At 35.4% G+C, this 27,224-nt stretch overlaps 1 protein-coding gene across 7 annotated transcripts; it reads right to left on the bottom strand.

Moving 5' to 3' along the window:
• Positions 1-692: 692 nt before the first annotated feature.
• On the bottom strand, positions 693-20,566 carry LOC140782637 (protein phosphatase 2C and cyclic nucleotide-binding/kinase domain-containing protein). Of its 7 annotated transcripts, none has more exons than XR_012107923.1 (16): positions 20,426-20,566; positions 18,693-19,790; positions 17,382-17,513; positions 17,081-17,296; positions 16,822-16,947; positions 16,687-16,749; positions 14,916-14,998; positions 6,016-6,247; positions 3,604-3,917; positions 3,418-3,509; positions 3,252-3,318; positions 2,781-3,058; positions 2,616-2,681; positions 2,392-2,513; positions 1,542-1,698; positions 693-1,446 (listed from the first exon to the last, which is right to left on the bottom strand). XR_012107923.1 is itself a non-coding variant. In XM_073129316.1 (16 exons), exons 2-16 carry the CDS (start codon positions 19,713-19,715, stop codon positions 1,201-1,203), a joined length of 3,210 nt encoding a protein of 1,069 aa, XP_072985417.1. In that variant the 5' UTR covers positions 19,716-19,790; positions 20,426-20,566; the 3' UTR covers positions 693-1,200. The 7 variants fall into 7 exon arrangements, 5 of the variants coding, with proteins under 5 accessions (XP_072985417.1, XP_072985418.1, XP_072985420.1 ...); XR_012107922.1 differs by having other exon boundaries at positions 3,248-3,318; positions 3,425-3,509; XM_073129316.1 differs by having other exon boundaries at positions 3,425-3,509.
• Positions 20,567-27,224: the final 6,658 nt, after the last annotated feature.

The raw sequence follows: 27,224 nt of genomic DNA, 5'->3' as shown, positions 1-27,224 counted from the left end.
CACTATATTTTCGTCTATTTGCCGTTTACACCTTGCATTTTGAATTGAGCACTACCTATTTGACCAAGTATGTGCAGAAAATTTGAGTTAGATTTCTGCTAACACCATTTGCGCAAATGAGAATATTCCATCACTGCAAACAATTATTTTCTTAGATGTCAGAAAAAGGCTCCTATCTTCTTTCTTCTTGGGCACAATGAGTTTTATCTATTTTTTTCCAATGTCAAATCTCAAAGCAAGAGAACTAACTTGGATTCGATCAAAAATTAAAATAAATTCAACTCCTCCGGAGGTTAAACAAAGAAGCTGATCTGCCCAATATTTATAGATTAGATAAATAGGTTAATCCAGCCGAAAGTCTACAAAAGATTTGAACCTATGAATTCTATCATAGGCTGATGAGCATAAAAAGTCAACCAGAAAGGATTTAAATTATTATAATCAGAGACAAATCATAAATAATTAGACCCGTCTAAATTGATTATTAAATAAGTCATATTCATGCTTGTTTTTTCAATCTTTTTAATTTGAACCAATCTGTTTAAGCTACTAAACTGACCGGACTCGATTGCATCCTAAAGGAGCATCACTGTGCCCTCATGTTGCTAGCCAGGAGAGAAACGTTCTTAAGTTTTATGTTGAAATACTGACATCTAATATTCTAAAATAAAAAAGATAAAGAGAACAAAGAATGGGACCATCAAAAGCAACTGCAGACTTCAATTACTCGCTGAAGGAGAAAATGGAATGCATATAACCCAAAACATCCAAAGTTGTTTTCTGTCTCTGCCTAGATATTCAGCAGTCTATGATTGAATTTGTCATATACATAGTGAGGAAAGTGTATGTAAAGCATACCTGGCATTGTTTCATCACTAGAGGAAACACCCATAATTTACACCTGTTCCGAAAGAAGCATTGGATTTGCATGGAAAAGAATTCAAAGCTTCTGTTCAAAAACTAGGCTTTCCAAAGGCTATTGCAGTTGATTTCTACAACATTTAACAGATGTTGTCCAAGAAGAGCAGCTCATATTATTCTGTGAAACTGAGGAGTTGCACTCTTCTAGCTGATTGGGACTTCGAAGAAAAGCACCCTATTAGATTGCCAGATGGCTTGGATCTGATCACTAGGAAGATGATGATACTACTGTGACTTTTAGGAACCAAACAGAAGAATTTACTTAAGTTCCTGTTCATACTACCAATCTTCAAGCCATTCTGTGGAACTAAGATCATCGAACTCCCCAGTGGGTGAGAACGTAGATGTTGCTACATCCCCTATATAATTTTCTAGGTAGATATTGATACGAGAAGTGATTTCCTCAGGAACTGGAGAAGTACCATCTGCAATTCCTTTCCAGTCAATGCCATCAAACCATGAGTGGGCTTTTACAGAATCAGCGCCGCTGCTCCCCAGCCGGATTGTTTCGTCAACTTCAAGTAACTAGGAAAGTTTGAAATGGATCAAATTTTCAAAATCACATAGTAAAACTGTAGTCAATATTCACACAGGCAAAAGAACAGATAATAGAAGAGTACCTTGGTTAATAGGTCAACTACTTCAGGGCTGAAGGTCGAAGGTAGAATTAGCTGTCCTTTAGCAATCTTTGCAAATGATTCCAATTCACTCTCTCTCCATGACCCAAATGGCATATTGGCTTGGAGCATAAAATAAATCAAGACTCCCAATGCCCACCTAATCATGCAAAAAAAAAAAAAAAAAGAAGAGAAATCAATCAGTTTCCTGAGCTAAATGTAAGAAGCATGTCATCACATAGATATATCTCAGGACTCTGATAGCAACATAATTGAGATCCAACTTTTCTCAGCTAGACATTGTTAAAAAGTGAGGCCAAGACTATATACATAAACAAGGGTCCTTATTCATTAAGAAATACGGAAGGACTTTTCATGCAAAACAGTCCTTGTAACTATCAACACTATTTTTAGAGTAAAATTAGCTTAATATACTAAATTAATTTGACAAACAATGAACCCTACAGGAACCAAATTGTTGCCACTATATCAGGCCAGCTTGGCGTGGCTTAGGGCAAAGGTTAGCTTGATTTCAATTTTTCCGGCTTGGTATTGTAGCTTACTCCAGTGACGGTTACCATCAGTATTTTGTCTTAGTGTTGACTGAAATGAAGCCAACCAAGAGATCAACATGTATATTACAGCTCAATGCTGGTAAACATGATGCAGAAAATTACGAAGGCCTAATATTTAAAATCAATGTTTGTCCAATTTACTCTGTTACTTCCTATAAATAAAAGCAAACACCATAAGCTTAATATTCCATTTTAGAAAAGAAAAGAAAGCTCGAAGTTTGATATAAATGCATAAGACATAGTACTTCAGGGATAATTGGGAACCAGAAGCCCCTTACCAGTCAGCAGCAAATCCATGCCCCTTTCCAAGAACTATTTCTGGAGCTAAAGAATCTGCAAGCCCACATATTGTGTAACTTCTTTCACCACATAACCTCTTTGCAAATCTGAAGTCTACAAGCTACGTCACGTGAAAACGAGTATTATGAGAGATAATAACACAAAATTTCAGAATCTTTCCATGTAAGTAAGAATAAATTTTAGAATAATATAAAAGAATCACCTGCAAATGCCCTGATCGATTGAGCATCAGAATGTCTGGTGAAACACCTCTATAGAGAATAAATTTCTGAATAATAAGATGAAGTATCAGTATAACTTACAAATTGACATGAAAAAAATAACACAGAAAAAGATTTAATGCTCCATAGCGAAAACAGCAATTGACCTGGTGAAGTTCTTCTAAAGCAACAACAACAGAGGCTGCATAAAACCTTGCAGAGGACTCATCTAGGGGCATGCGAACAATTGAAGCCAACGAACAAGATAGACAAGTATTAAGCAATATTCCCACATATGCTTGATTAGCACAAGTACACAGTATTTGTGGTACACAAGCTGATGGACTCAAGCTCTTCATTATATCTTTCTCCTTCAAGACTTGTGATTCCTTTCCAAGCTCTTTAAATCTCCTTTTTGAAAATCTTTTTAGGCTTAGCATACTATCTGGCAGACAGTCAAATACAGAAGCAAAGAAAATTAGTATAAGCTTGTGATTGTACTTAGTACAGATTCCGATAGTTACTGAAAGTATAAAAAGATTTCCTGTTATCATATTAGTCATCAAAACAGAGGACATAGTTAAATCAAAAGTTAACATAACACTACGGCAATAAAAGAAGTAAAAATATATACCAACCAGAACCTTTCACCACGACAAGACCAATCTCACTACAGTCAGTTGCATATATGCCCGTTCTCCATTCCTATGAAAGTGCAATTATCAAAACTTGACTATCTTAACATCAGATTTCTGCTGAATATATATGCATCCATGTTCTAGAAAAAATAATGAAGGTACTAACCCCATACCAATTCAGAGAACTGAAACCTCATTCCTAAAGCAACATCATCATTTAAATCGCACCTCTTAGAAGAAACACTAGAATCTTTCAACCTGGATAACATAGTGAATCTTAAGCAAAAATATACTGAGAAAGACAAGAAACATAATAAATGTACATATATGCAGGCATCAATATAAAACATACATGTCATCATCCTGTGGAAGTTTTGATAAAGGCCCAACTACTGAATCAAACTTCTCCTTTGTAATAACTGCACAGATCACATCACCTATTGAAACCACAGTTAAAGAGCTGGTACTCTCGCCAATGAGAGCCCATTCTCCAAAATGGTTTCCCTCTGCCATCTCAATAACGTGGTCACCATTGTCTAGGGTGTGATGCCCCTGGTCAAGATGAGAATACAGAGTGCTGCACACATTTGGACTCAGAAGATCTGGTGAATATCTCAGCCTCACACGACCTTTTCGAATAATATAAAGTGAAGATGGACTGTCATTCTGTAGAAGATATTGGTAAAATCAGCAGACTAGTAAGACAAGAAGCATTTCATTCAACAACAAAATATCATGCTATTCAAACATTTATATTCATACAGACATTATATTGTAAGGACATATCATAGGGTGTAATCTTCATTCATACACACATTATATATTTACCCACATACACAAAAAGACACATGCACAGTCACATATGCATGCAGTTGCATTCTCAAATGCAAAAGGATGCAAACACGTGCGTGTGTGGTTTCACCCATGCTTATGTTAGTTATGCTTAAGTTGTTAGAGAATGGTGGTTATCTTTTCTATTCTAACATTCTCCTCACTTCTTATCTTAAGATATTTTTGATAAGCCACTTTGAGGGATGCACCTCCACCGCATCCTCTCCGTTGGTCCTCATGCAATAAAGTCCCAACCAATGCTTGGTTGGCACTAAAAGTATTCCAATCATCGGATCTCTACATCAAAAGTCATGACTGTGGCTGCTACTACTGATCAGACTGATTGGTATAATTGGAATCATCACTTTTGTCTGTTTCTTTCCATTTTGGGAAATTAGAGGACCACCAACAATTACAGTACTCATTGATTTGGTTCTTGTGAAATTTCAGGTAGCTTTTCTACTCATCATCTACTCATACAGAGGCATAGGTCAGTGCTAATAAAAAAAAAGTCATGTTCAGAGAGATACCAAGTTCCTTTTGAATCACATTTTGCAAACAAGTATCTTTTTTCCTGTGCACACTGGAAAACAATAGCACAGCTGCATTTCTGATCCAGACATTATCTTTATGCTATATGATATGCTTGAGTTCTGTTTGTTTTCTTTTTAATTTTTTCAATTGCCCAGCAGCCCATTTTTCCCTAGCTGCAGATCTGCTTTGTTGATTTTGTCAAGCTACCAAGCCAAGCTTGACCTTTCTTGAGCTTGAAATGAGCCGATCTCGAGCCGACAATTTCCAGCTCGAGCTAAAAATTACCTATTGAACCAAGGGAGCAGGGCCAGCTCAATAGCTAAGCTATTGAGGCGGCCGCCTAGGGCCCCACTTAGAAAGGGGCCTCATATTTTCTAAATACATATAATTTACTACATATATAGATGTACTTCCATAAATACAAAAAATTAAGAGTCATATTTTCTTCATAGATACATTTTCATATAATTAGATCACTTGGTTCTATTTTAATAATAAAAAATAAGTTTTAATGTGTATTATAGTTTTTACAATTTAGTATTACTCATTTTAGAAAGGGTTCTATTTAGAAATTTTGCCCAAGTCCCCTATAAACGTTGAGCCAACCCTGCTCATGAGCTAGGCTTTAGCTCACTCGAGCTCAACTCATTTATAACCCTACACATGTCACATAGTCCCAGAATTCCAATGTAATAGAAATATGAGGAATTCTCTTAATTTTATGGTTTAACATCATCCAACTAAGTTAATAAATTTAAATTAAGATATTACTAATTTAAATACCTAATACTACATTTGCGATATGATTACATGATTAAAACTATTGTGTAGTTCATCTTCATTTGGCAAAAGACTTCCAATGGAATATTTTTATCCCTAAATATTTCCAACTTTAACTTTGAAAATGACATGTAATGGCATGGATCTGCAGCACAAATATGAGTTTTATACCAATGATTTCACTTGAAAGAAGTGAGGCCTCAACACCCTCAAAGGAATCTCTCTCTCTCTCTCAAATTATATATATATATATAATCAAAATGGCAAGTTATATATACAGTGCAATACATAGAGAGTTGGTGCATAGGTGTTCTGGATCGATAGCTTTGAAACAATCAAACCCTGTCATTTTATCTTATCAAAATATCTGAAAAGGAAAATTTGTTAGCTCTGAAAAAGAATATCTGATGCATCAATAAGTTTCAAATCTAATGCATCATATCATACTACGTGGAGTGCTTTGATGCAGATAAAATAGGATGCAAGAACTTGTGTCTTCTGCATGGGCATTTTGAATCTTGCAAAATATATCTGAAATAACTCTCGGATGACATGTTTATCTGTAGTTTTAAGTAGATATAACATGTTATATGAATCACATAGGTCTTTTGCCAGGTACCTTATCAATTATTACTTGTCCATCTGCAAAAGAAACTTCAGTGAGCAACTCAGCAATGTGGCTCAGATGTAAGATTGTTAATCTTGAGAAAAGCTCTACTGATCGGAGCAACTTCAATGATGATAAATTAGTAAATTCAGACATTAGAATTCCACGGAAATCTTCCCGCTTCAAAGCCCATAAAGTTCCGTTAGTCACAGCATGAACAGATGCTTGAAGTGGCTTGTTAAACCTGCTTATCAGAAAGAACATAAGACCACAAGATAACTCTTTCAGTTATCGGCAGAGGAAAAATGGTTAGATAATTAATTGGTTGCACAAATGTAATATATAGTTATCATATTAACTCACTAACTAATCTAAAAACTTAAACTGTTTGAGAACGATAAAATTTTGTGTTTTATATTTTAACTCTCCCTTACTTTTCGGCTAAAAATAGATTTGACTTAAATAAGTAGAGATTTTTTTTTTCTTTTAGACAATGGTCAAGGCTAACAAGATTCAAACCTAAAAGCTCCTACTCTGATACCATGTTAATTCACCAATTACTCTCAAAACTTAAATTGTTAAGGAATGATAGTTTCTATCTTTTATATTCCAACATATCATATAAAATATGTAATTATTTTTTAAATTATTAATTCACCAACTACTCTAAAAACTTAATTTGTTAAGAGAATAGTGGTTTTTATCTCTTATATTCCAATGCTTACCCTTACTTCTAGTCTTGAGACATTATGATAGGCCAAGAAGTGGATTTGACATAAATGGGTGGATGATTATTTTTATTTAATTGACAAGATGGCCTTGCAAGATTCGAACATGGGACCTCCCGCTTTGATATTATATTAATTCATAACAAATCTAAAAGCTTAAGTAGTTAAAGAACGGTGATCTTTATATTTTATATTGTAACACCATGTAATCTATTCAAGTGCTGCTCTAAAATGTAGCTTATGCACTCATATATCCAGCAAAACAATTTCTACGATCTCTTGGCCAAACCTCATAAAACAAACCTACATAGGGTTTATTGAACTTATTTGAGCTTTAGAACTCTATCTACTAATAGCTTAATAGATACGAATATCTATCTACCATTAATTATTTTGCTATTTTTAATCAATTTTGAAATTTTAGCAAGTCTAGATGTTCCAAAATTCAAGTGCTTATAAATATGAATGCATATGCCATGTACTTGGTTAATTTGTGATAAAAAAAAAACCCTATGAGTTGTAACTAGTTAAATTTTATTATAAAGACCAAAAACACATCTTGGAGGCAAAAGAAACTCTCCTGTTCAAATCGGATCATTTCGTTCAAAGGATTCTTCCCACGAAGTTTGATTTTTATTAGTGTTGGAAACTCGTTCGAACAATTTTTCGGAATGCAGTTCCATTTGAACGTGATATGCATGGCTTGAAGAAATGTATCAGCAAAAAACAAGTGGTATCCAACGTGGGAAAGACGTTCGAATGGCTGTCTAAAGACTTCAAACGTTGAAAACCCGTTCGAATGGGGGTTTTCATAGAGCAATTCTTTCCAACGTTTGAAGCCTGTTGGAACAAAATACAGTAGGAAGCACAACACGTTCCGACCTCCAGATCTATTTTGAACAATTTTATTTAGTCTATTCTCATTATACTAAATTAGGTTTTTCTAGAGGCTATCTTTCTAGGGATATAAAAGGGCAACTTGAAAAATGTGAGAGGCACCTCCGGAGGTTACATTAAGCTACACTTGAGAGAAGATAGAGGTGCTCTTGGAGATGCTAGAAGCTTGAAGACATTTGATTCATCCCATGCTTGTTTAGTCCAAGATTGAAGATATTTAAGATTGCCTCAAGAATCACTGAGGCTGCACTACGACCTTAAGGGTCAATAAAGTTGGAAACCAAGCACAAGAGACGGTGTACCGAGAGGAAGTCAAGCAAAATACTATCGTGCTGATTGCGAATAATATCAATCAATTTATAAGTATTCTTGTAACCACTAAACCTATAGTGCTTGCTTTTACCTCATAGAAGAGGTACGTAGTTTTTTAACCGTTGGTTGATAAGAGTTTTTCTACATTAAATTTGTGTTGTTTGTGCGTGTTTCATTCTAATATTTTAATCTGTAAAGGTTCTATTAATAGTGTTCTTTGTCTAGCAGGTGTTTAGTTTTTTAATTAGTATCAGAGTAGGACTTTTACATTATATAGAGATCCTTACGAAACTTCTTGGAGAATGACAATCTACTTCCTCTACTCGATGGATCAAATTATCCAAACTAGAAAGCCAAAATATGAGTGTTTTTAAAGTGATGAACGTATGTGGCTTTCTGTTATTTATGGTTATAAATCTCTCACATTTATTGATAAAAATAGAAATGCCATTGCTAAACCTATTGCTCGGTGGGATAAGATTGACCATGAAAATTCTGGATTCAATAGTAAGGTGATAAATGCTATTTTTAATGGTGTCACTCCCAACGAGTTTCGTCGTGTGTGCACCTCTGACATCCTTGAGACTATGCATGAGAGAACTACCGCTGTTAAACTGTCTAAGTTGCAAAGATGTTAGCTACTTTTGAAAACTTTAGGATGGAAGATCATGAGTGTTTTGATTATTTTTATGCCAAACTAAGTGATGTGGTGAACTCTTGTTTCAATCTTGGTGAAAAGATATCAAAGAGCAAAGTGATCAAAAATATTCTTAAGTTTCTTTTGGAATGGTTCCAAGATAAGTTAAAGGAAAGTAAGGACGTTGATACCCTTAAAGTTGAACTTGAAGGAAATCTCCAAACTTATGAGTCCTCTGTCAACCTAGAAAAACAAAGGGGATTGCTTTAGCTACATTGAAAATAGATGAAGTCAATGAGGATGAGTGTAAGTTTGATCTGGAGATGACGACCTTATTTGTTGAAAAGTTTAATAGATTTTTCAAGAGTTTTAAGACAGGTAACAGTAGTCAAACTAACACTAAAACTTTGTGAAGAATAAAGTGACAACTTCGATTGGTCAAATTAATAATGTTAAACAAAAAGGTAAAAATGGTAGTGCTATGAATGTCAGGGGTTTGATCATATCGCTAATGAGTGTGCTAACCGTCTAAAACGCAAAGGTAAAGCTATGAAAACTACTTTGAATGATTCAAAAGAAACTAATGATGATAGTTCTGAAACTGAAAATAAAAATTCTGTTGTCTTTACTGCATCTATTTTGTCATCTGATCATAATCTTTAGTCCTTGAGCACAGGTGAGTAGGATTTGCATGATTACAACTTGGAAAACAACATGATTTTATAGAAGGCTTATAAAGAATTGTACAAGGATGCCTATAAATTGAAGAAGCTTAACATCAAGCTCATCAGTAAGGTAAAAGGATTGGAAGCAAATAAGCTGAAAGTTGAGGAGGCAAGAGGAATCTCTTCAACTTTTGGATAGACTAAAAATGGAGATGGATGAACTGTTGATCAAACACAAAGCAACTGAGGAAAAACGTGATCATTTATTGAGCACACTATTAAAAGGGAAGTTGAAGTTGGATGAAATTTTAGATGCTCAAGTATACGAAAATGAAAAATATGGTATTGGATATAAAGAAAATTCATCTAATGTAAAGACGGTGTTTGTGACTGTAGGTGTACAACAAAATTACGTGCCAGAACGGAAAGTTGAAATTAAACGACCGCTAAGGAAAGTGAATGTCACAAACATCGTCAACAATTAGGTAAATCAAACACCTCAAAGTATACCCAAGGTGAGAAAGAGTAAATCTATACATACTTGTCACCATTGTAGTAATTGGACATATTCGGCATCGTTGTTTTATTCTAAAACAATTTAAAAAACTCAGACGTATTGCATGAAAACTAAAGCAAAATGGATTAGAATAACTGACATGAAATGCTATGTTATTAATACAGCTTTCAAAACTTTAAATTTTGACATGTGGTATCTTGATAGTGGGTGCTCTAGGCATATATCCGGAGATAAGAATTTGTTTACTTCTCTAGAAAATTATGATGGAGGATCTGTGACCTTTGGAGATGGGAGTAGTACAAAAGTTTTGGGCAGGGATAGTGTAGTAGCACCTGGTATTCCTAAACTTGATAACATTTTGTATGTTGCAGGGCTAAAAGCATTGTTGAGCATTAATCAAATCTACAATGATAATCACAAGGTACACTTTTCAAGTGACAAATGCATGATTCTTGGCAAACAAGGTAAAACAATAATTCGTGGCATACGAACTTCTGATAATTGCTATTGTGTTGGTACCACTAATGAATTGAGCTATAATTCTACATATCTTAATGAAACTGACTTGTGACATCAAAAATTAGGTAACATAAATCATAAGGATCTTCTTAGATTATCAAAAATTGAGGTAATAAATACATAATCTTTATTTTGAGATTGTCTTACCACAAAGAAACCCTTGGATTTAGTTCATACAGAACTAATGGAACCAAAAAGAACTAAAAGCATTGGAGTTACGAAATACATATTCCGTATGGTCAATGACTACTCTAGGTTTACTTGGGTTAGCTTTCTACGGGGAAAATATGACACCTTTGAATCTTTTAAAACTCTTTGGCTAAGAATTTAAAATGAAAAAGACACTAAGATCGGTAGAATCCATTTAGATCATGGTGAAGATTTTGAAAACGATCTATACATGAGTTTGTGCAACTCTCAAGGTAAAACATAAATATTCTGCACCCAAAACATCTCAACAAAATGTAGTAGAAAGAAAAGTAGAGTGGTTCAAGAGATAGCACTTGTCATGCTCCATGCCAAAAAAAGTGTCAAAAATTTTAGACTAAGGCAGTTAATACCATGGTGCATGTTATTAAACGTGTGTACTTAAGGCCTAGCACAGATCAAACTGCCTATGAGATTCGAAAAGGTAAGAAACCAATTTTGAAGTATTTTAGAATTTTTGGTAGTAAATGCTACATCCTTCGTGATCTTGAGCTCTTGGGAAAATTTGACATCAGAAGCAACAAAGGTATATTCTTGGGCTATCTGAAACCAGTAGAGCTTATCGTGTCTATAATTTGCACTAATCTACTGTAATGGATTCTATTAATGTTGTATTGATGATAATTCGTTGGATGTGTCTGACTCACTAGTTGATGTTGATCCTACATGTACTGAGGCAATTTGGAGGAAGCTGAAATTGGGAATCAAGGCATAGACACCCGGGTAGCAAGCATGCCACAGACCACATCAAGTGAGAAGGAGTTGGAGTCAACCGCTAGAGTGAAACTACATGACCCCTTGATGTAAGTAATTGACAACGTAGCTGAACCAATGAAAACTAGGAGATAGATTAAAAATGAGGTAACATTTCTTTGTTACACTTCATTGGTAGAGCCTAAAAATATTAAAGATGTTTTGTTAGATCATGCATGGGTGGATGTAATGCACAATGAAATTAGAGCAGTTTGAATGTAATAATGTGTGGACTCTTGTGCCTAAGCCTAGTAATGTTAATATTGTAGGAACAAAATGGATTTTTCAAAATAAAACTAATGAGCATGGAGTAGTTGTGAGACAAAAAAAGCTAGACTTATAACTCAGGGATACACACGGATTGAGAGAATAGATTTTCATGAAACATTTGCTTCTATTGCTAGACTTGAATTAATATGCATTCTGTTTGCTTTTACTTGTCATGCATTTTAAATTATTTCAAATGAACGTGAAAAATATATCTTTAAATGGGACCATAAAAGAAGTGTATGTTGAGCAACCAAAAGGTTTTGAGAATTCCCAATTTCCTTCCATGTGTATAAGTTGCAAATAAAACATGTATGGCTTGAAATAGGCTCCTAGAGTTTGGTATGGTATGACAAGTTGCATCTTTTTTGTTAGAGTCGAGGTTCACTCAGAGAGAATGAACAAAATTTTATTTATAGTCATGATTTTAGAAAGTTTGTGGTAGCTCAGATTTATGTAGATGACATCGTGTTTGTGGCTACATTTGATAAGCTTGCTAGGACTTTGCATAGTTAATGCAGAGTCAATTTGAAATGAGTTTGATGGATGAACTGAAGGAGTTAAAATTGATTAATTTGGCAATGGGCTTTTCATTTCTCAATCTAAATATGCTAGAAATCTTGTTAAAAAATTTGGATTGACATCTGCAAACCACCCTAGAACCCCTATGAGTGTGAGTGCAAAACTTGGTAAAGATAGTACTGGAAAAGTATTGAACAAACTCTTTATATGAGCATGATAGAAAGTGTGCTGTAGTCAATGAAGCACGGGCAAGGACACGGCGACATGGCAAATTTTAAAAATATAGGACACGAACACGACATAGGATACGGCGAAATAAATAAATAAATAAATAAATATATATATATATATTATTGATACATCTAAAGTAAAAATTTGCAATCTAATATTGTTAAATACACATACATCAAGCTATAAGAAGTATTATTCAAAGAACTAAAAAGTATACATCAAGCTCTAATTTAACAGAGCAGAGAGGCTTTAATATAATTTAACAACAGATATTTCAATTTAATATAATCAATTTATCACACTAATTAGAATTAATATAAACAATAGATATTTAAATTTAAGCCCTAATGCCCTATCGGAATATAAAAAAAAGAAAAAACAAAACTATGAAAGGGTTTAAAGGAGAGCAGAGAGGTAGAGAAAGAGTGAGAGAGAGAGAGAGAAGCTACTTGCGAGAAGGGGGAGAGAGAGAGAGAAAAGCTGCTTGCAAAGAGGGAGGGAGGGGGAGAGAGAGAGAGAGAGAGAGGGGGAGAGAGAGAGAGAGAGAGGAGCTACTTGCTGGGAGGGAGGGAGAGAGAGAGCAGAATAGAGAAGCTGTTTGAGGAGGGAGAGAGATAATTTCACCGTTCGTTGTAGTCGTCTGTCGCATAGCCGTTCGTCGTCGCACAGCGGCTCACTGTTGCACAATCGCTCGCCATCGCGCACTATTGTCTTTGACTGAGAGGGATTTGGTGCTAAGAGAGATTTAGGTTTTCATTTTGGGGTGGGGTAGGGTAGGGGGTGGAAGGGTTTGGAGAGTTAGTTAGTTTTAGGTTTAAGTTTTGGATTCGGGAGAACAAAAATTGACCCAACCCGACCCATTAAAGATTAGCCAATTTTACTATCGTGTTCCGCCCATGTCCCAGTAGTGTCCTGCACACGTCCCTTTTTTTATTTTTTAATTATAAATATTCCAGACACATGTCCAACACTGACACCTCTCCTAGTGGGAGGTGTGCGTGCTTCATAAGCAGTAGTTGTCTTTAGTGTGGGAGTTTGTACTATGTATCGATCTGATCCCAAGAAGTCACACATTTCAACGGTCAAATGGATTATTAGATATGTAAATGGGGCAGTTGATCATGAAATTTGGTATACGTTTGACACTAGCGTGATTATTTCAGATTTTTCTAATGCTAACTAGGCTAGGTCGTGTGATGACAGAAAGAGCACTTCAAATGGTTAAAAGAAGCTCTCTCATTCGAACAAGATCATTCCGTTCAAACGGCTTCTACCCATGAAGTTTAATTTTCATAAATGTTGAAAATGCGTTTGAATGGTTTTTCAAAACACAGTTCTGTTCGAATGTGATATGCATGGTTTGAAGAAATGTATCAGCAAAGAGCAAGTGGTTATCCAACGTGGGATAGACATTCGAACGAGACTTTCTAGAGAGTTCACTATATCCAATGTGGAAAAAACGTTCAAATGATTTTTTAAAGAACTAACTATATCCAACATGAGAAAGGCATTCGAACAGATGTCTTAAGACTTCAAACGTTGGAAACTCGTTTGAACCGAATTTTCCAAAGAGGCAATTCTTTCAAACATTCGAAGCCTATTGGAACGCGATAAAGTCAAAACCTCAACCTGTTCGAATGCTCCAGATCTGGTCTGAACGGTTCTGAACGGTCTTATTAGACCAGATTAGGTCTTTTTAGAGGCTACCTTTTAGAGATATAAAAGGAAAGGTGAGAGGCACCTCTGGAGGTTGCATTGAGCTACACTTGAGTAAAGATAGAGGTACTCTTGGAGATTCTAGAAGCTTGAAGACGTTGGATTCATCGCATGCTTGCTTAGTCTAAGATTGAAGTAGTTAAGATTGCCTCAAGGGTCACTGAGGCTGAGCTACAATCTTAATTATTAACAAGATTGGAAATCAAACACAAGAGGCATTGTATTAAGAGGAAGTCAAGCAAAACAGTATCGCAACGATTGCGGATAATAGCAATCAATTTGTAAGTGTTCTTGTAACCACTAAACCTATAGTGCTTAGGTTTACCTCACAGAAAAAGGTACGTGGATTTTCACCCTTGGTTGATAAGAAACTTTCCACATTAAATTTATGTTATTTGTATGTGTTTCATTCTAATCTTTTAATTCGTAAAGGGTCCCGTTAGTAGTGTTCTTTGTCTAGTAAGTGTTTAGGTTTTTTATCAAGAAGATAGAAAACATGAAGTCAAATCCAATCAGATATCTGTGTAGTAATAGCAATTTCCATGTAACGTTGATTTGCAATAAGCCCCATTATAATGAGGTCAATTTGGGTTAAACTACAAACTTGCCTGACAGGCCAAATAGCTCTATTGTCATCTCTTAGTGACTATTTAGAGATTATGTAATCATGAGGTCATTAGGATCTTATAATAGCATGTCGTTATACAAATTTTCTTTTTTTATGCTTATTTAATTTCGTAATGCATGAGCAGCCGTCAACTGTCATTACTTATCTTTTGCCTATGTTAAACATTGTGGAATCTATCATCATAAAAGCAAGATAAAAGCTCCAACAACAAATTCAGAAAAGAGAAGCCTGCACATAACTAGGGCATTAATAGCCAAATCTGATGTGGAAGAAACAGATTAGGAGGATCTAGTTTAAATCTGAGATATCTCACATTAGTGCTAACTCTCCAAAGGAGGAAAGCTTCTCAGCTGTATATCGGTGCAACACCTTTTTCACTTCCATCCCTTGCTCTTCCTGTTTAATAGATCATATTATCAGCTTAGAATTGCAAATACCATGAGGATAGTAGATATATGCAAATCTCGAAAGAAACTCACCAGAATACTCCAATTTTATCCCACTTACATTTCAAAGAAAATGTGATAATATCTAAAACGCTTACTTCAATAAGTAGGTTTGCGGGCAACTCAATTTTCTGCGTTCATCCAACAGAATATCGAATATGTTCAAATGTTACCTTATAAAATCTGGCTATTATTTAATATATTATCAACTTCCTATTAGTGAAATAACACATTTATTCAACCAAACCTTTTTGGACCTTAACTTTTACAATTTTAGTATCCATTCTTTTATAAATAAAAAATAGAGGAATATACACAACCTCTTTCAAGATGGGCCCAATATTTTACGTGACATTAACACCCTCAAAGAAATAGTAAACGTTGTATGAACTTCTTTGCCTTCTTAGTCCCTAGTAAAATACACTTGTTCTAATTGTAATTTCAGCATATGTTACCATAGGCGAGAACTGTCCATAACCATAACTTGTTTATGGTTAATACTACTGTGCCACATGTCTGAATTATATCAAAAGGAAGTCGACCAAGTGTGGAGTGACCATAAGGAAGCTAGGATGGTCCATGAAGAACAACCAAATCATTACATACTTAAAAATATATAACAATTTGAAACTCCATCCTCACTTTGAAACAAACAATTGACAGCAACTTAAACTTCATATGTCCTGAAAATTGTCTCATGTTCCCTAATAAACCAAGGCAAGAAACTATAACTACCAACTCTTCTTCTTAGTCTAAAACTCACAAATTTCATTATTTTTCCTTTACTCACATGATGCATTGTAGTACATTGACTTTAAGACATCTCCTTATGTGCGACTCCTAAACACCACATGTGAATAGATAAAAGATAATAGGATGTATAGTCTCTGCACACCACACAAGAATAGATAAATGAAATAGGGATTGACCGGCGCTAGACTAGTTCAGAGTTTGAACTTATGATCTCTAGAAAAATTGGCTTTAAAACCATGTTAGATAATCCATTGATCTAAAAACTTAAGTTGATAGATAAGGACAACAATGTTTATTAGACCTTAAAGAGCCTTAATTGCTAAAATGCCAATTTCACCCTTCACTATGACAACTCAAACTTCTCTCTCATACAATCCACCTTGCCATTTTCCACTTCATTATATAATTCTAGAAGATAGCATCTCTAATACATGTTTCTAGTTGATTAATAAATAGTGTATGTAAAGATGAGATTGATTGAAGTTTTGAAGTTGCTAGCTAAACACCAAACAGATTTTACCTGCATAGTCGTATAGGTATTCCAAGCAAGTATTTAGCGGCTCAGGGCTGAAGATAAAAATGGACCTTAGAATGTATATATTTACCATCTGATAGGCGAATTCATATGTGCATTCACTAATTCTCTTGCTCTTTTAACTTCAGATATTCAATTAAGCTATCTACATCAGTCATCACATTAGGTTTTTCCCATCGCTCTTACCCTCTGATTTGTAAAGAAACTGTCCTATGCTTTACATACCCTTTCTCGTGCATTCCCATTTGCTCAATTAAAACATCATTAACAAAATCTTAAACAGAAAACGAAAAAGAAAATTTCTACATAATTAGAAAAATTTGAAGGTGCATTAAGTGCCAGATAAATACCTGAGTAGCTAGGACTTCAAACTCACCACTTCCGACAACATAAAAGCAGTCACCATCACTACCCTGTATTTTACAATCTTCATTTAATTTATTGTTTACAGAATATCCACATGAAACTGAAGATGGAAAAATTACCTGCTTCACAACTACATCCCCAGGTTTAACTTCAATTCGTTGCATGCAATCAAGCAAAACATGGCACTGAGAATCCGTAAGCCTTCTGAAGAGAAAGTGGTCACGCAATGCCCTCTCAATATGTGCCTGGATATCAGGAGAAGTTCTTATAAATTGCTCAACGCTGATCCATCAATAATAATAAGAAATCCTAAGTACAATAAATTGCTATGAGTGAAATAGTATAACTTTTTGAAGATATGTAATATAGTATAAGTACTTCTTCTTCCCATGTCTTCCTGTGTGATGGAGAAGGGGGGATCCAAATTTGACCATTCTCAAGGGAACTTTCAAGTGCTCTCAGTCGTCCACGTGACAGATCATGTCTTGCACGATTCCTAGAGTTCTGACTTATGTTCAATGGAGATTCAGATCCGGCAACTTCCATGACTTGCTGCAAAGGTCTTAATGAATTTTCAGTTTGAGTAGACTCCATCTGGTGAAAGAATAATTCAGGGTAATAAAAAATTAAAAAGTTCGCCCACTTATAAAGGAAAAGATTAATGTATGACAACCCATACATCTGTTAGCCCATTAACATGAACAACTATAATAGTGATATCATCAGTACGAGTCTCATATTGAAGCCAAAGCCGATACGATTCAGCAACAATGGCAGCACATGCATCACGAGGATCCTGAAATTTAGCAACCTGAAATCCAGCAAATAAATGGAATGATAAGAGGACCTTAAAGCATTTTTATGTGCTTCAGTTTGAAGAAACAAGCATGTAAGAGATAATTCACATAACATACATGTTAGACCTAAGCATGAAGAAAGGGTGGAAGTGCAGAAGAGAAAGGATATCTATCAGCAAAGATATTTTAGATGTAACATGAATATCCATGAACTCAAAAGAAGAGCATATGTATATAACAAGGTAATAAGAATAACAGCAATAATGAGGCATTAACTAAATAACTGTTATCTTCATAAATCAACTTTAAGGGAAATAATTCAGAAATGCAATCATGTTTGTGCTGTCTTTATTTGTTCGTTGGAATGTGGCAAGTTAGCTTCCACTTTTGTATTGCCTAAGGAAAATCCTAGGTGAGCTTCTACACTTTTTCTTCCAATGCCGATTACAATCTACAGGTACATCTAAATTGTAATAAGAAAGTATAAATAGAAAAATCTTGTGCCAACTCCAAGAGAAGCCTAGTTGCTGACAAGATACTTCGACAGATATTGCTACATCATGTCATCCCTCAAGCAGCCACCAAAGCCACTTTTTTCAAATTGGCTTAAGATCAATTTAATCCTCACTACGCTTCTTTTGGAAGAATTGTATATAATTGTATTACACATACATTTTGCAACAGAAAGAAACAACAATTATCTGTCTAGATAATCTAAAAAGGAATACCAAGTGAATCAACTCAAGAGAATTTTACCTCCACAAATAGTTTGCTTAGGATTTAAGAGAAGAATATAAGACTAAGTTGACTTAAAAATTTTGTTCTATGTATGTTTAATAGGGCAAATTATCAGCCAACAAAGTGAACAATTGTTCTTGAGCAACTATTGCCAGCCCTTTCATCCAATGCCCACTAGTCAATGAAAGGCAGCCAAACAGGAGAGAAGAATCTAATTAACTGAAGAAGTAAATGACAGGATAGTAACCTATACTTCTTGGGTCACAATTCAACTAAGAGATTCAGCAGCGAGTGCATACATTTTCTTGTAATCTCAACTCACTTGTACAGTTACAACTATCTCAATAAAGCAATCTGCTCGTAAAATAAGTTAAAACAATTGTAGCTCTAACCTCTACTGAAATAAAATTTTGGAACTTCATGAGCAGATTTTCTGTAGGTATGGAAGTACTTACCATGTCAACTACAGTTTGGCTGGAGAGAAACTCAAAAACTCCATCACTAGCAATTACAAAGAATGGATGATTAGGAGTGAGCTCCATAATGAAAATTTCAGGCGTTGCGACAACACCAATAGATTCGGCAACAGAATCTCCAATACTCCGTGTGAATGCAGTACCTGGATACATGCCGTTCTGCACCCAAAGTCTTGGAGGATCACCATCATCTCCTTCTTCTGTACCCCAACACTGTGCATCTGGGTTCTTTAGCCCCTCTATCTGGTCTAATGTCAGCACCCTCGCACCGCAGTGCTTGACCCTCTCAAGCTCATCAGTTCGAAAAGGAGTCTGATCTATAGAGAGGTCCACTGCCACGATCTCCTTTCCCCGTCTTTCAGCAATAACTGCCCTGGAATCACCTGCATTGGCAACATATATTGTTGTACCTCTCACCAAAATTGTTATTGCAGTAGTGCCACTCATGGTGTCATCCAGGCTATCTGCATGTAGCTGTGTGTTTGTTGCCAAAAATGCAGCATGGCAAGCCTCAACAGCATCAATATGAAACCGACTATTTTTTAGCAGGTTTTCACATAATTTCCGCTTTACAAATTGGGAGCACTGAGCTCCATATTCTCCATGCCCATCAAAAACACCAAAGAAATGGTCATCTGGACTTGTCCCAAATGGTGTATGAATCGAAAAGCTATCTTGGTTTGGTTTATCCAACGATTCAGGATAGTATCCTCTTTGAGATAAGTAGGAATATCGCAAATCATAGTTCCCAACAGGTACCCTTACTTTTCTTGACCCTTCAGGAGGAAGAAATTGTGACGAAACTCTTGAGAGACGGTTTATACCTACATCTGAATCCCTTGTTATGCTCAACTGGTTCAATTGGTCTTCATCTTCTCCAAGGTCATCCGAAGAAGAAAGACCAGAATCTGTTACACCCTTTCCTCGACTTGCCTTACCCCTCGATTCTCTTGGGGAGTCAGGCACTTGTCCAAGGCATCCCTTGGAATACAAACACCCCATCAAGTGGAAACTAAATTGTCAAGCAGAGGAATCATCAAATAACAAGACTAGTTGTAAGTATCTGTCTTAAAAATCCTGCAGAAGTCATAACAAGTGGAAAGCTCATTCAGAAACCTGACAACAATCTAACTAACAGAGCTAAAACCAAACTGAGAAATTATCAGATTCTGCTATTGTCCTCAACTATAAGAAATGGCCAATACTTTGCCACTGCCAGAAATTACTGGAAGATCCGAAAATCAAAACTGACGAATTCCCTGAAGTGTAAGGAGCAAATTTCAAGACAAACTAAAGAAACAATTTGATAAGAAAAGCATTCTCACATAATTCCCTCAACATCTTCTGCCAAAATGCAAGAAACGAATAGATGAACACAACCTTGCGTATGGTATAAATGGAAACAGAACCGAGACACACAAAAAATAAAGCTCTCTATATGCAATCAAATATCACTGTTCATTCTAACATGCTCATCTCTGTCCCCACTACTATGGTAACCAATTGAAAAAAGAAAAAAAAAACAAACTGAACAAAGCCAATACTCCTGCAACTTGCAGCTCTCAAACTCCCAAGTACACAAACTCTTCCAGGGTCCTCCTAGCTATCAAAACCGTACCAAATTCGAACGAAATGATATCTTAAAAGAAGCTTAACATCCAACCCTTTCCACCCGACCCAAGAGTTGAAAGAAGAACAGAGATAAAACTTACAACGGGGTCTAGAGAAGAAGGAAAAAGCTCGTATCTTTGGGATCCCAACGAATAAAAAGGAAGGACCCAGATCATAGAATTCCATGAAAAAGAGGTGACGGATAAAATTTCATGATCCCCATGATGGATTTTAGGGGATCCAAAAAGGCATAGGTTGTACCGCTAACAACAGTAACTGCACACCTTCGTGTACTGCAGGAAAAGGATATGTCCATCCCCTTTAAACTGCGCCGGGGGGTCCGGTGCGCTACTTCCAGTCCTCATGTCACCTTATCATCTCCCACGGCCAAGTGGCACACCCTCAGCCAATCCTAGCCGTCGATTGTGTGGTCCCACGTTATGCACCTTTTCGGGACAAGGTGGTCATACTTGGAACATAAAATTCTTGTGCAGTCCTTGCCTTGTTTCTGTAATTACGACTCGTGGAATTTTGCATGTAACACCCCAAATTCAATCGATTTGAGGTTAGAACCCCTATTGAATTATCCAAAATATATAAAAGCTAGCGTTTTATAAACTACTTTCTTTCGAGACACGTGGCTTAACATAATGTACGAAGTGTTGTCTAGCTGGGAGTCGACGTGGTACAAAGCAAACCTAAATGATATTAACTTTAGAATGGTCTATAACTTATACTAATATATTTTCGTCTTATTTTGTAGAAAGAAAATAAAACAAGGTGGGTGCGATTTACAAATATTAGAAATGCAAGGGGGTCACCTGTTAATCGTCAAATAAAAATTTGAGTTTAAAACTTTTTCTTATAGAAATTTCCCCCACTTTTTGTCTGACCAGTCCAATCATAGGAGGAGCCCATTTTATTTATTTACTTATTTTGTCTCTAACCTTCCATGGATTTCCCTCACTAAAAAGGAAAAACATGTGGATAGGAGATATCACCATTGGCCTTGAGATGGATAAGGGAATGGATAAATTAAGCCTCCCCTTTCGGATAGATACATGCATCTTTCTCCAACTGTCCTTTTCTACTATAAAATCTAATCAAAAACCAAATCACATAGTACTTAACCAAAATAGGTCTCTTTAACAATTTATCTACTAAGAACGATTAATAGGTCTATTTTTGAAAAAAAAAATACTAAATTATTAGTAGTAGTGTAAAAATACTAACAAATTCTGTCCAAAATAGATCACTTTACACGTACTCAGTTTGGTGAATAGATTATTTAGATAAATAGGTTTCAAAAAAAAAAAAAAGGTCTAGTTTGGTCAAAATCACATGGGGTTGTTCTTTTATTCTTGGAACCATGCTCCAGTGGTATCTGCATACCTTTTATTTTTTATTTTTTTGTCTAATAATCAAAATTGGAGATCTTCTTTTGAGTTGCAACTCATGAGAAGTTATAATGATATGCATTTCAAGCTCAAGATCTCTTGATAACTTGGCTATGACACCATATAAAATTAGTAGTGGATATAGATAGAGTTGTAACACAATGGATATGAAGTCACAACGATTCTTATATTATTTTCCTCAACTTCTTATCCTCTTCATTGTTTACAAGTATTTAGGCCGTGTTGGATGGATGGTAACTTTCATGTGCAACACAATATCCCATAAGACTTTTTTTGTAAGATAAAAATAAAATATCCCGTATGAGTAGAAAAAGAGAAGAGAGGCACAGTTCATGTGTGTGGCTATGGAAATACCAAGGGGGTGGATTTTCCAATGATCCAAAGTCTCTTTCTCTACCTTGCTCTTCGTGTTGTGTAGTAGTTGGAAAGATTGATATATACCGTTTTTTTTTTCACTTTTTTTAATTATGGAAACATGTTTAAACCAAAAAATAATACAGAAAAAAATAAAATAACTTTTGGAAGTCTCTAAAATCAGTTTCTCATTTTATTTTCCATTCATAAGTTATCATATGAATAGAACTAAATGTATTAATTGGGATTGAAATTCATAATTGTGTTATAGCTCTCTAATATTTCTCCAAAGGCCCTCTCTACTTACGATTGTCAGGGTCTTTTTTCTCTTCTTCCCCGATAGGGGAGGTAGCTGTCTTGGCCCTTCTCATGACAACGTTATTCGTATTCATAATTAGTCGGGTGTTTTAACACCTAATGAGGCAACTTTATTGGAAGCCCTAGTGATCCCTATGGCTGAGGAGGGGACCACCTACATTCCTTAGGTCCGCCTCTACTATATTTAATGGTGAAGCCACCAACTGCGATAAATGTCATGGATTCTAGGCCTAGGTGATTAAAGACCAACCATTAAAGGGAACCATCTAGCTCCTAAGAAATTCTCCCTCATTCCTCCCCGTATCTTAAAGAGGATCAAAGTTATGACCATTGAATGGGTAGAGATTGACTCGGTTATGCTGAAGGTAAGCAGAGCTGAATGAAAGTTTGCACTTTATGGAAAATTCCTTGAAAAGCTCATGCTCACTGAAGCTCTAAGATCTATTATTTCTAAAAATTCGCCGATCAATGGTCTAATCCTAGCTTTCAACATGGTGTATAGTTTTACTTATTTCAATTATCATCTGAAGAAGACATGACTAGATTACTAACTAAAAGCCCATGGTCTATTTGGGAGCCAGTGTTGAACTTGATATGATAGTAACCTTATTTCTTTCGAATAGAGAAATTTATCCAGGCTATTATTATTTGGGTTAGAACATTGGATCTCCCGTTGGAATATCAGAAGTCTGAATTCTTGGTCGATATTAGAGCGAGATTAGGGGTCTCACTATCTATTGATGATACCACACTATCCAAAAGCTTGATGCATGTACACTTGCATGTGTATCAAGTTTGTCTTGTCTAAACCCTTTCGGTAATCACTTTGGATAAGGATTGGCAACATGAAGTGTTATGTCAAATTCCAATATGAAAACCTTCATAAGTTTTTCTTTTGTTGAGGTAAGGTGGGTCATCGCTTGTATGAGTGCCTTGATGCTTCGCAAAACTTTGGTCTTGCTAGTGGCAAGCCGACTAAGCCTGCCACCTCTACCAACACAAAAGTCCCGAAGATGAGGTGTATGGAGGTTGACTCGTGGTTGAAGATAATGATGAATTATTGTTTGGGCCTTGGATGCGGGTGGCGCAAGGTAATCGATGCAAAAACTACGTGCCTAAGTTGCCAGTCATAGTGACTATGGTATCAAATATAGGGATACCTATGGTTTGACATAAAATGCAGCTAGTTTGATTCAAGTTAGGACTCAGGCGCTCCTATACAGTGTGTGTCGTCACAGGACTAGTTGCATTTTGACAAGTTTGTTATTTACGTCAAGGTCACCTCAAGAGAGCATGTTAATGATCACAACGAGTGAAAAATGATAACTCTATTCTCTCCTACAGATCCTACTAGTATGCCTTTATCATTGGTTGGTGCAACAACATGCCCTCCTCTGCGTCACAATATATGGATAAGGTGTTTACTAATCAAGTAAGTATCAAATCTTCACCCTTAGCTAGCTCACTTGCTCCTTTGTGCATATTAAATGAAGATGTGATCTCCCTCAATGCATGTGGTATGGGGGCTAATTTGAGTGTGAGCTATCGCCATGTTGATCAAAAGCATATTGCTTTGGTCATTTCAAAAGGCAAAATTGTCACCCTTTTCTATCTCCTACCACAATCTCTTCTACTTTTCATTGTCTTTCCCACTTTCTAACACCATACTCCATCTGGCTCCCCCAACCTTTCACCTCCCATACCCAACTCCTTCTAGGTTTGAGACTATCTCCTCGAGCGCAAGGTACTCTTAGGACCTTAAAGTGGGGAACTTCTCCATAGTCATTAAACATTCTCAAAAATCTTCTCTAACCTCTCTCATTACCCAATCTCCTTCTATGTCAACTAGTAGAGAGGTTCCACTAGATTTATTTGTACTGTTAAATTAGACTTCTAGGGTAGTGATTGAAATGACTTTGAATCTCATGGAATAATTTCTTGTTATCCTAAATGTTGTGACTATAATGAACAATCTCTTTGAGTAGGTCCACCTTGCTTCAGTCTACCATCTTTCCTCTGGCTTCCTATATATGCATTGCCTTGTAGCTTTGTTCCCCTTATTGTTGTGGACAAAATTGATAAAGTGACAATTTGATATTTTGATAATTTGTTTGCTTTCAAACACACCTTAGTACATCCTTCTCCCAACCTATTAATTAAAAAATTTAGATGACTCACACGGTTGATAGTTCCTAATGACCTCATATTTTTTTAGTCTCCTAGGGATTCCCTCAGCCTAGTGGTCTTGCCTATTCCATTACCTCTTACGCTTATAGTAGGTGGATTTGGACCCCTTAATTTAAGGCCTAGGTCACGTGTCATTCCTTTTGCCACTTTCTTGCTCCTAAACATGAGTATCTTATTTTGTCTTAATAAGACTAATAGATGTTATAAAAGTAGTTGATTTGCCCAAATTTAAAATTTTTATTTGAAAAATCATGTGAAGACATTGTTAATCAATTCTTAGCTTTAAGCGATGTCTTTGTCTAAGACTGACATATGTCAATGTTGTAAAATTGATAGTGAAATAATATCTCACTTGCTTTTTCATTGCCCTACTGCTAAGGAAACTTATGACTTATTTGAAAGTTATCTGTAGATTCAATTCTACCCTCAGAATTCATATGTAGAGAAACTTAGATTAGCTAAGGTGAAACCTAGAAGTTGACTTTAGAAGGAATCTTCTTGCCAGCATTTTATATGACCTTTGAAATATAAGAAAAGGTTGAAATACGCTTATCTTCAACAAATTTTTTTTGAGTCCATCAATATCATAACTATTGTTGTATATAGGTAGGGTCACCCCTAAAGCTTAATACGCAACCCTAGGCTCAAGGCAAGTAGGATATCGCTTTGAATGGTCGTATGCTCAAAATGATTATTGATGGTGCATATTATGATAAGAACAATAATGGGGGTGTCAGCTTTGTGATTCACAACCATGTTGGCGTTATACCTTCTTAGGTGCAGCTAATATCACCACCACTAGTGCCATTAAGGCTAAGGTCCTACGATTGGCCCTCCTCAAATGTCACTCCATAGGCCTATCCAACTTATCTATATTCTGATTGTGAAATACTAACTCTTATTCTTGAAGACAAAAACACATTGCCCTAGCGAATTTCTTATACATTGAGAATCACCAACATCTTGACTATCATCAATGCTTATTTTGTTTACTAAGAGGCTAAATCTATTGCTAATTGACTTACTCAGTTTGGTAAATCTCTATCATTTTCTATTTTTTGGGAAACTATGTCCCTCAAGAATATCTAAATATTATATCTAGAGATAATAACCTACCTAACGTGTAGGAAGGCAATCCTCCTTTTTTTTGTGGCATTTTTAATTACCTTTAGTGAAACAAGATATATTTTCACTTTTTTTGTTAATAGCATCAAAGAAGTGAGGTTTTTCAATGGTTTAGAGAGTCTATTTATGCTAAAAAAACATTCATGAGGGGTATATAAAAACAAGCAATAGTTTAGAGAGTCTAAATGGAATCATCCGTAGTTTTTCTCTTTGATAGATTATGAGCTCATAGACAAGATAAATTAATTATTTTCTACATATATGCTGGGCATTTAAACCAACCCTCCTAAGACAGATCACAAAAGACTCAAACAATATAGATACAATAGTTTTCTTCTTTCATGAAAAATCTATCAAATATTATCCCCAACACTCACGAGAGATGTGAACTCATAACCTCCCTCAAGAGTTGATGAGCCTCGACCACTAGAATCCAAGGGCTGACTTGATCTATAATTGTTAGCAAGTAAATTTGCACTTGATTGCCTTCTCTGCGAATATTAATGACTAATTCTAGGATTAGAGGGATACACGTAAGAGACTCAGTATCTAAATAATTATGTGGTTTGAGAATTGCTTAATGGTCACAATGAGGGCAGGGCAGGGCCAATTAAGGTACACATGCATTTAATAAGAGGATGTGATATTTGCTGTGTCACATGTAAAGGCATTTTTGTTAGAGACATTGAATCTATAATTTTTGTTAACACTAAATGACAAGTCACAAAAAGCTAAACTATATCTTTTAGAGTTATTTTTGACTCAATTGGCACTGAAAACTTTAAAATATTATAAAATATTTTCACTCTTCTAGAACTACCATGGTTGTTAGTTTTTAGCATAATATTTATATAACAATCATATAAAAATGACATAAAAGAAGATTTTTTTTCCTTAGGGCTATGATATTAGGTAAAGTATTGAATACTTCTGAACTATTTTAAATAATTTATATAAAAACAAAATAGTCTTTTTTAAATCAAAGTTGTTTTTTAATTATAAATTTATAATTAGTTGAATTTAACAAACAGAATGACATTGTACAAAGAGTTTGATCGTAATTATAATATTCTAAAAAAAAATCAAAATAATTAGATATTTTAAAAAAATTTCAGTGACAATTATGTAAAAATCCCTATGGTTTATTTGAGAAGAGAACAAACATTAGCCAAGTTCTTGTTCATAACTAATAAATTCTTTTTTCCGAGCTTGTAGACTATAAGCTAGATAATAAGACTAGTCATTCTTAATAATTAAGTTAGATAATTGAGCTAACTCTTCTCATAGAAACAATCAAAATAGACCAATTTTAGCTTACTCGTGGCAATTCATCATCGCAAGAATTTGAAACACATGGTTTTAGTTGGAGAGGTAGGATCCAACCCCCCCATTCTTTTGGAACTTGCTACAGTTAAAAGTAACAGGAAAAAGGAAGTAAGAAAGGGAATTATTACCGTCTTTTAGCAACCAAAGTCCTTTTAGCCGTGACACAGTCTTC

This window comes from Typha latifolia, chromosome 2, assembly GCF_019914945.1.
Source record: "Typha latifolia isolate L0001 chromosome 2, TyphaL0001v2, whole genome shotgun sequence".
Taxonomy (NCBI): domain Eukaryota; kingdom Viridiplantae; phylum Streptophyta; class Magnoliopsida; order Poales; family Typhaceae; genus Typha; species Typha latifolia.
This window is presented reverse-complemented; position numbering and strand designations above follow the sequence as displayed.

Excerpts from the sequence above, each read along its gene's own strand:
- LOC140782637 (XM_073129316.1), bottom strand. The coding sequence starts at position 19,715 with ATGGGGTGTTTGTATTCCAAGGGATGCCTTGGACAAGTGCCTGACTCC. Across the intron at positions 17,514-18,692 it reads GCCAAACTGTAGTTGACATG|GTTGCTAAATTTCAGGATCC; the intron begins GTAAGTACTTCC and ends GCTGGATTTCAG. Across the intron at positions 3,059-3,251 it reads TGTCGTGGTGAAAGGTTCTG|ATAGTATGCTAAGCCTAAAA; the intron begins GTTGGTATATAT and ends ACTGTCTGCCAG.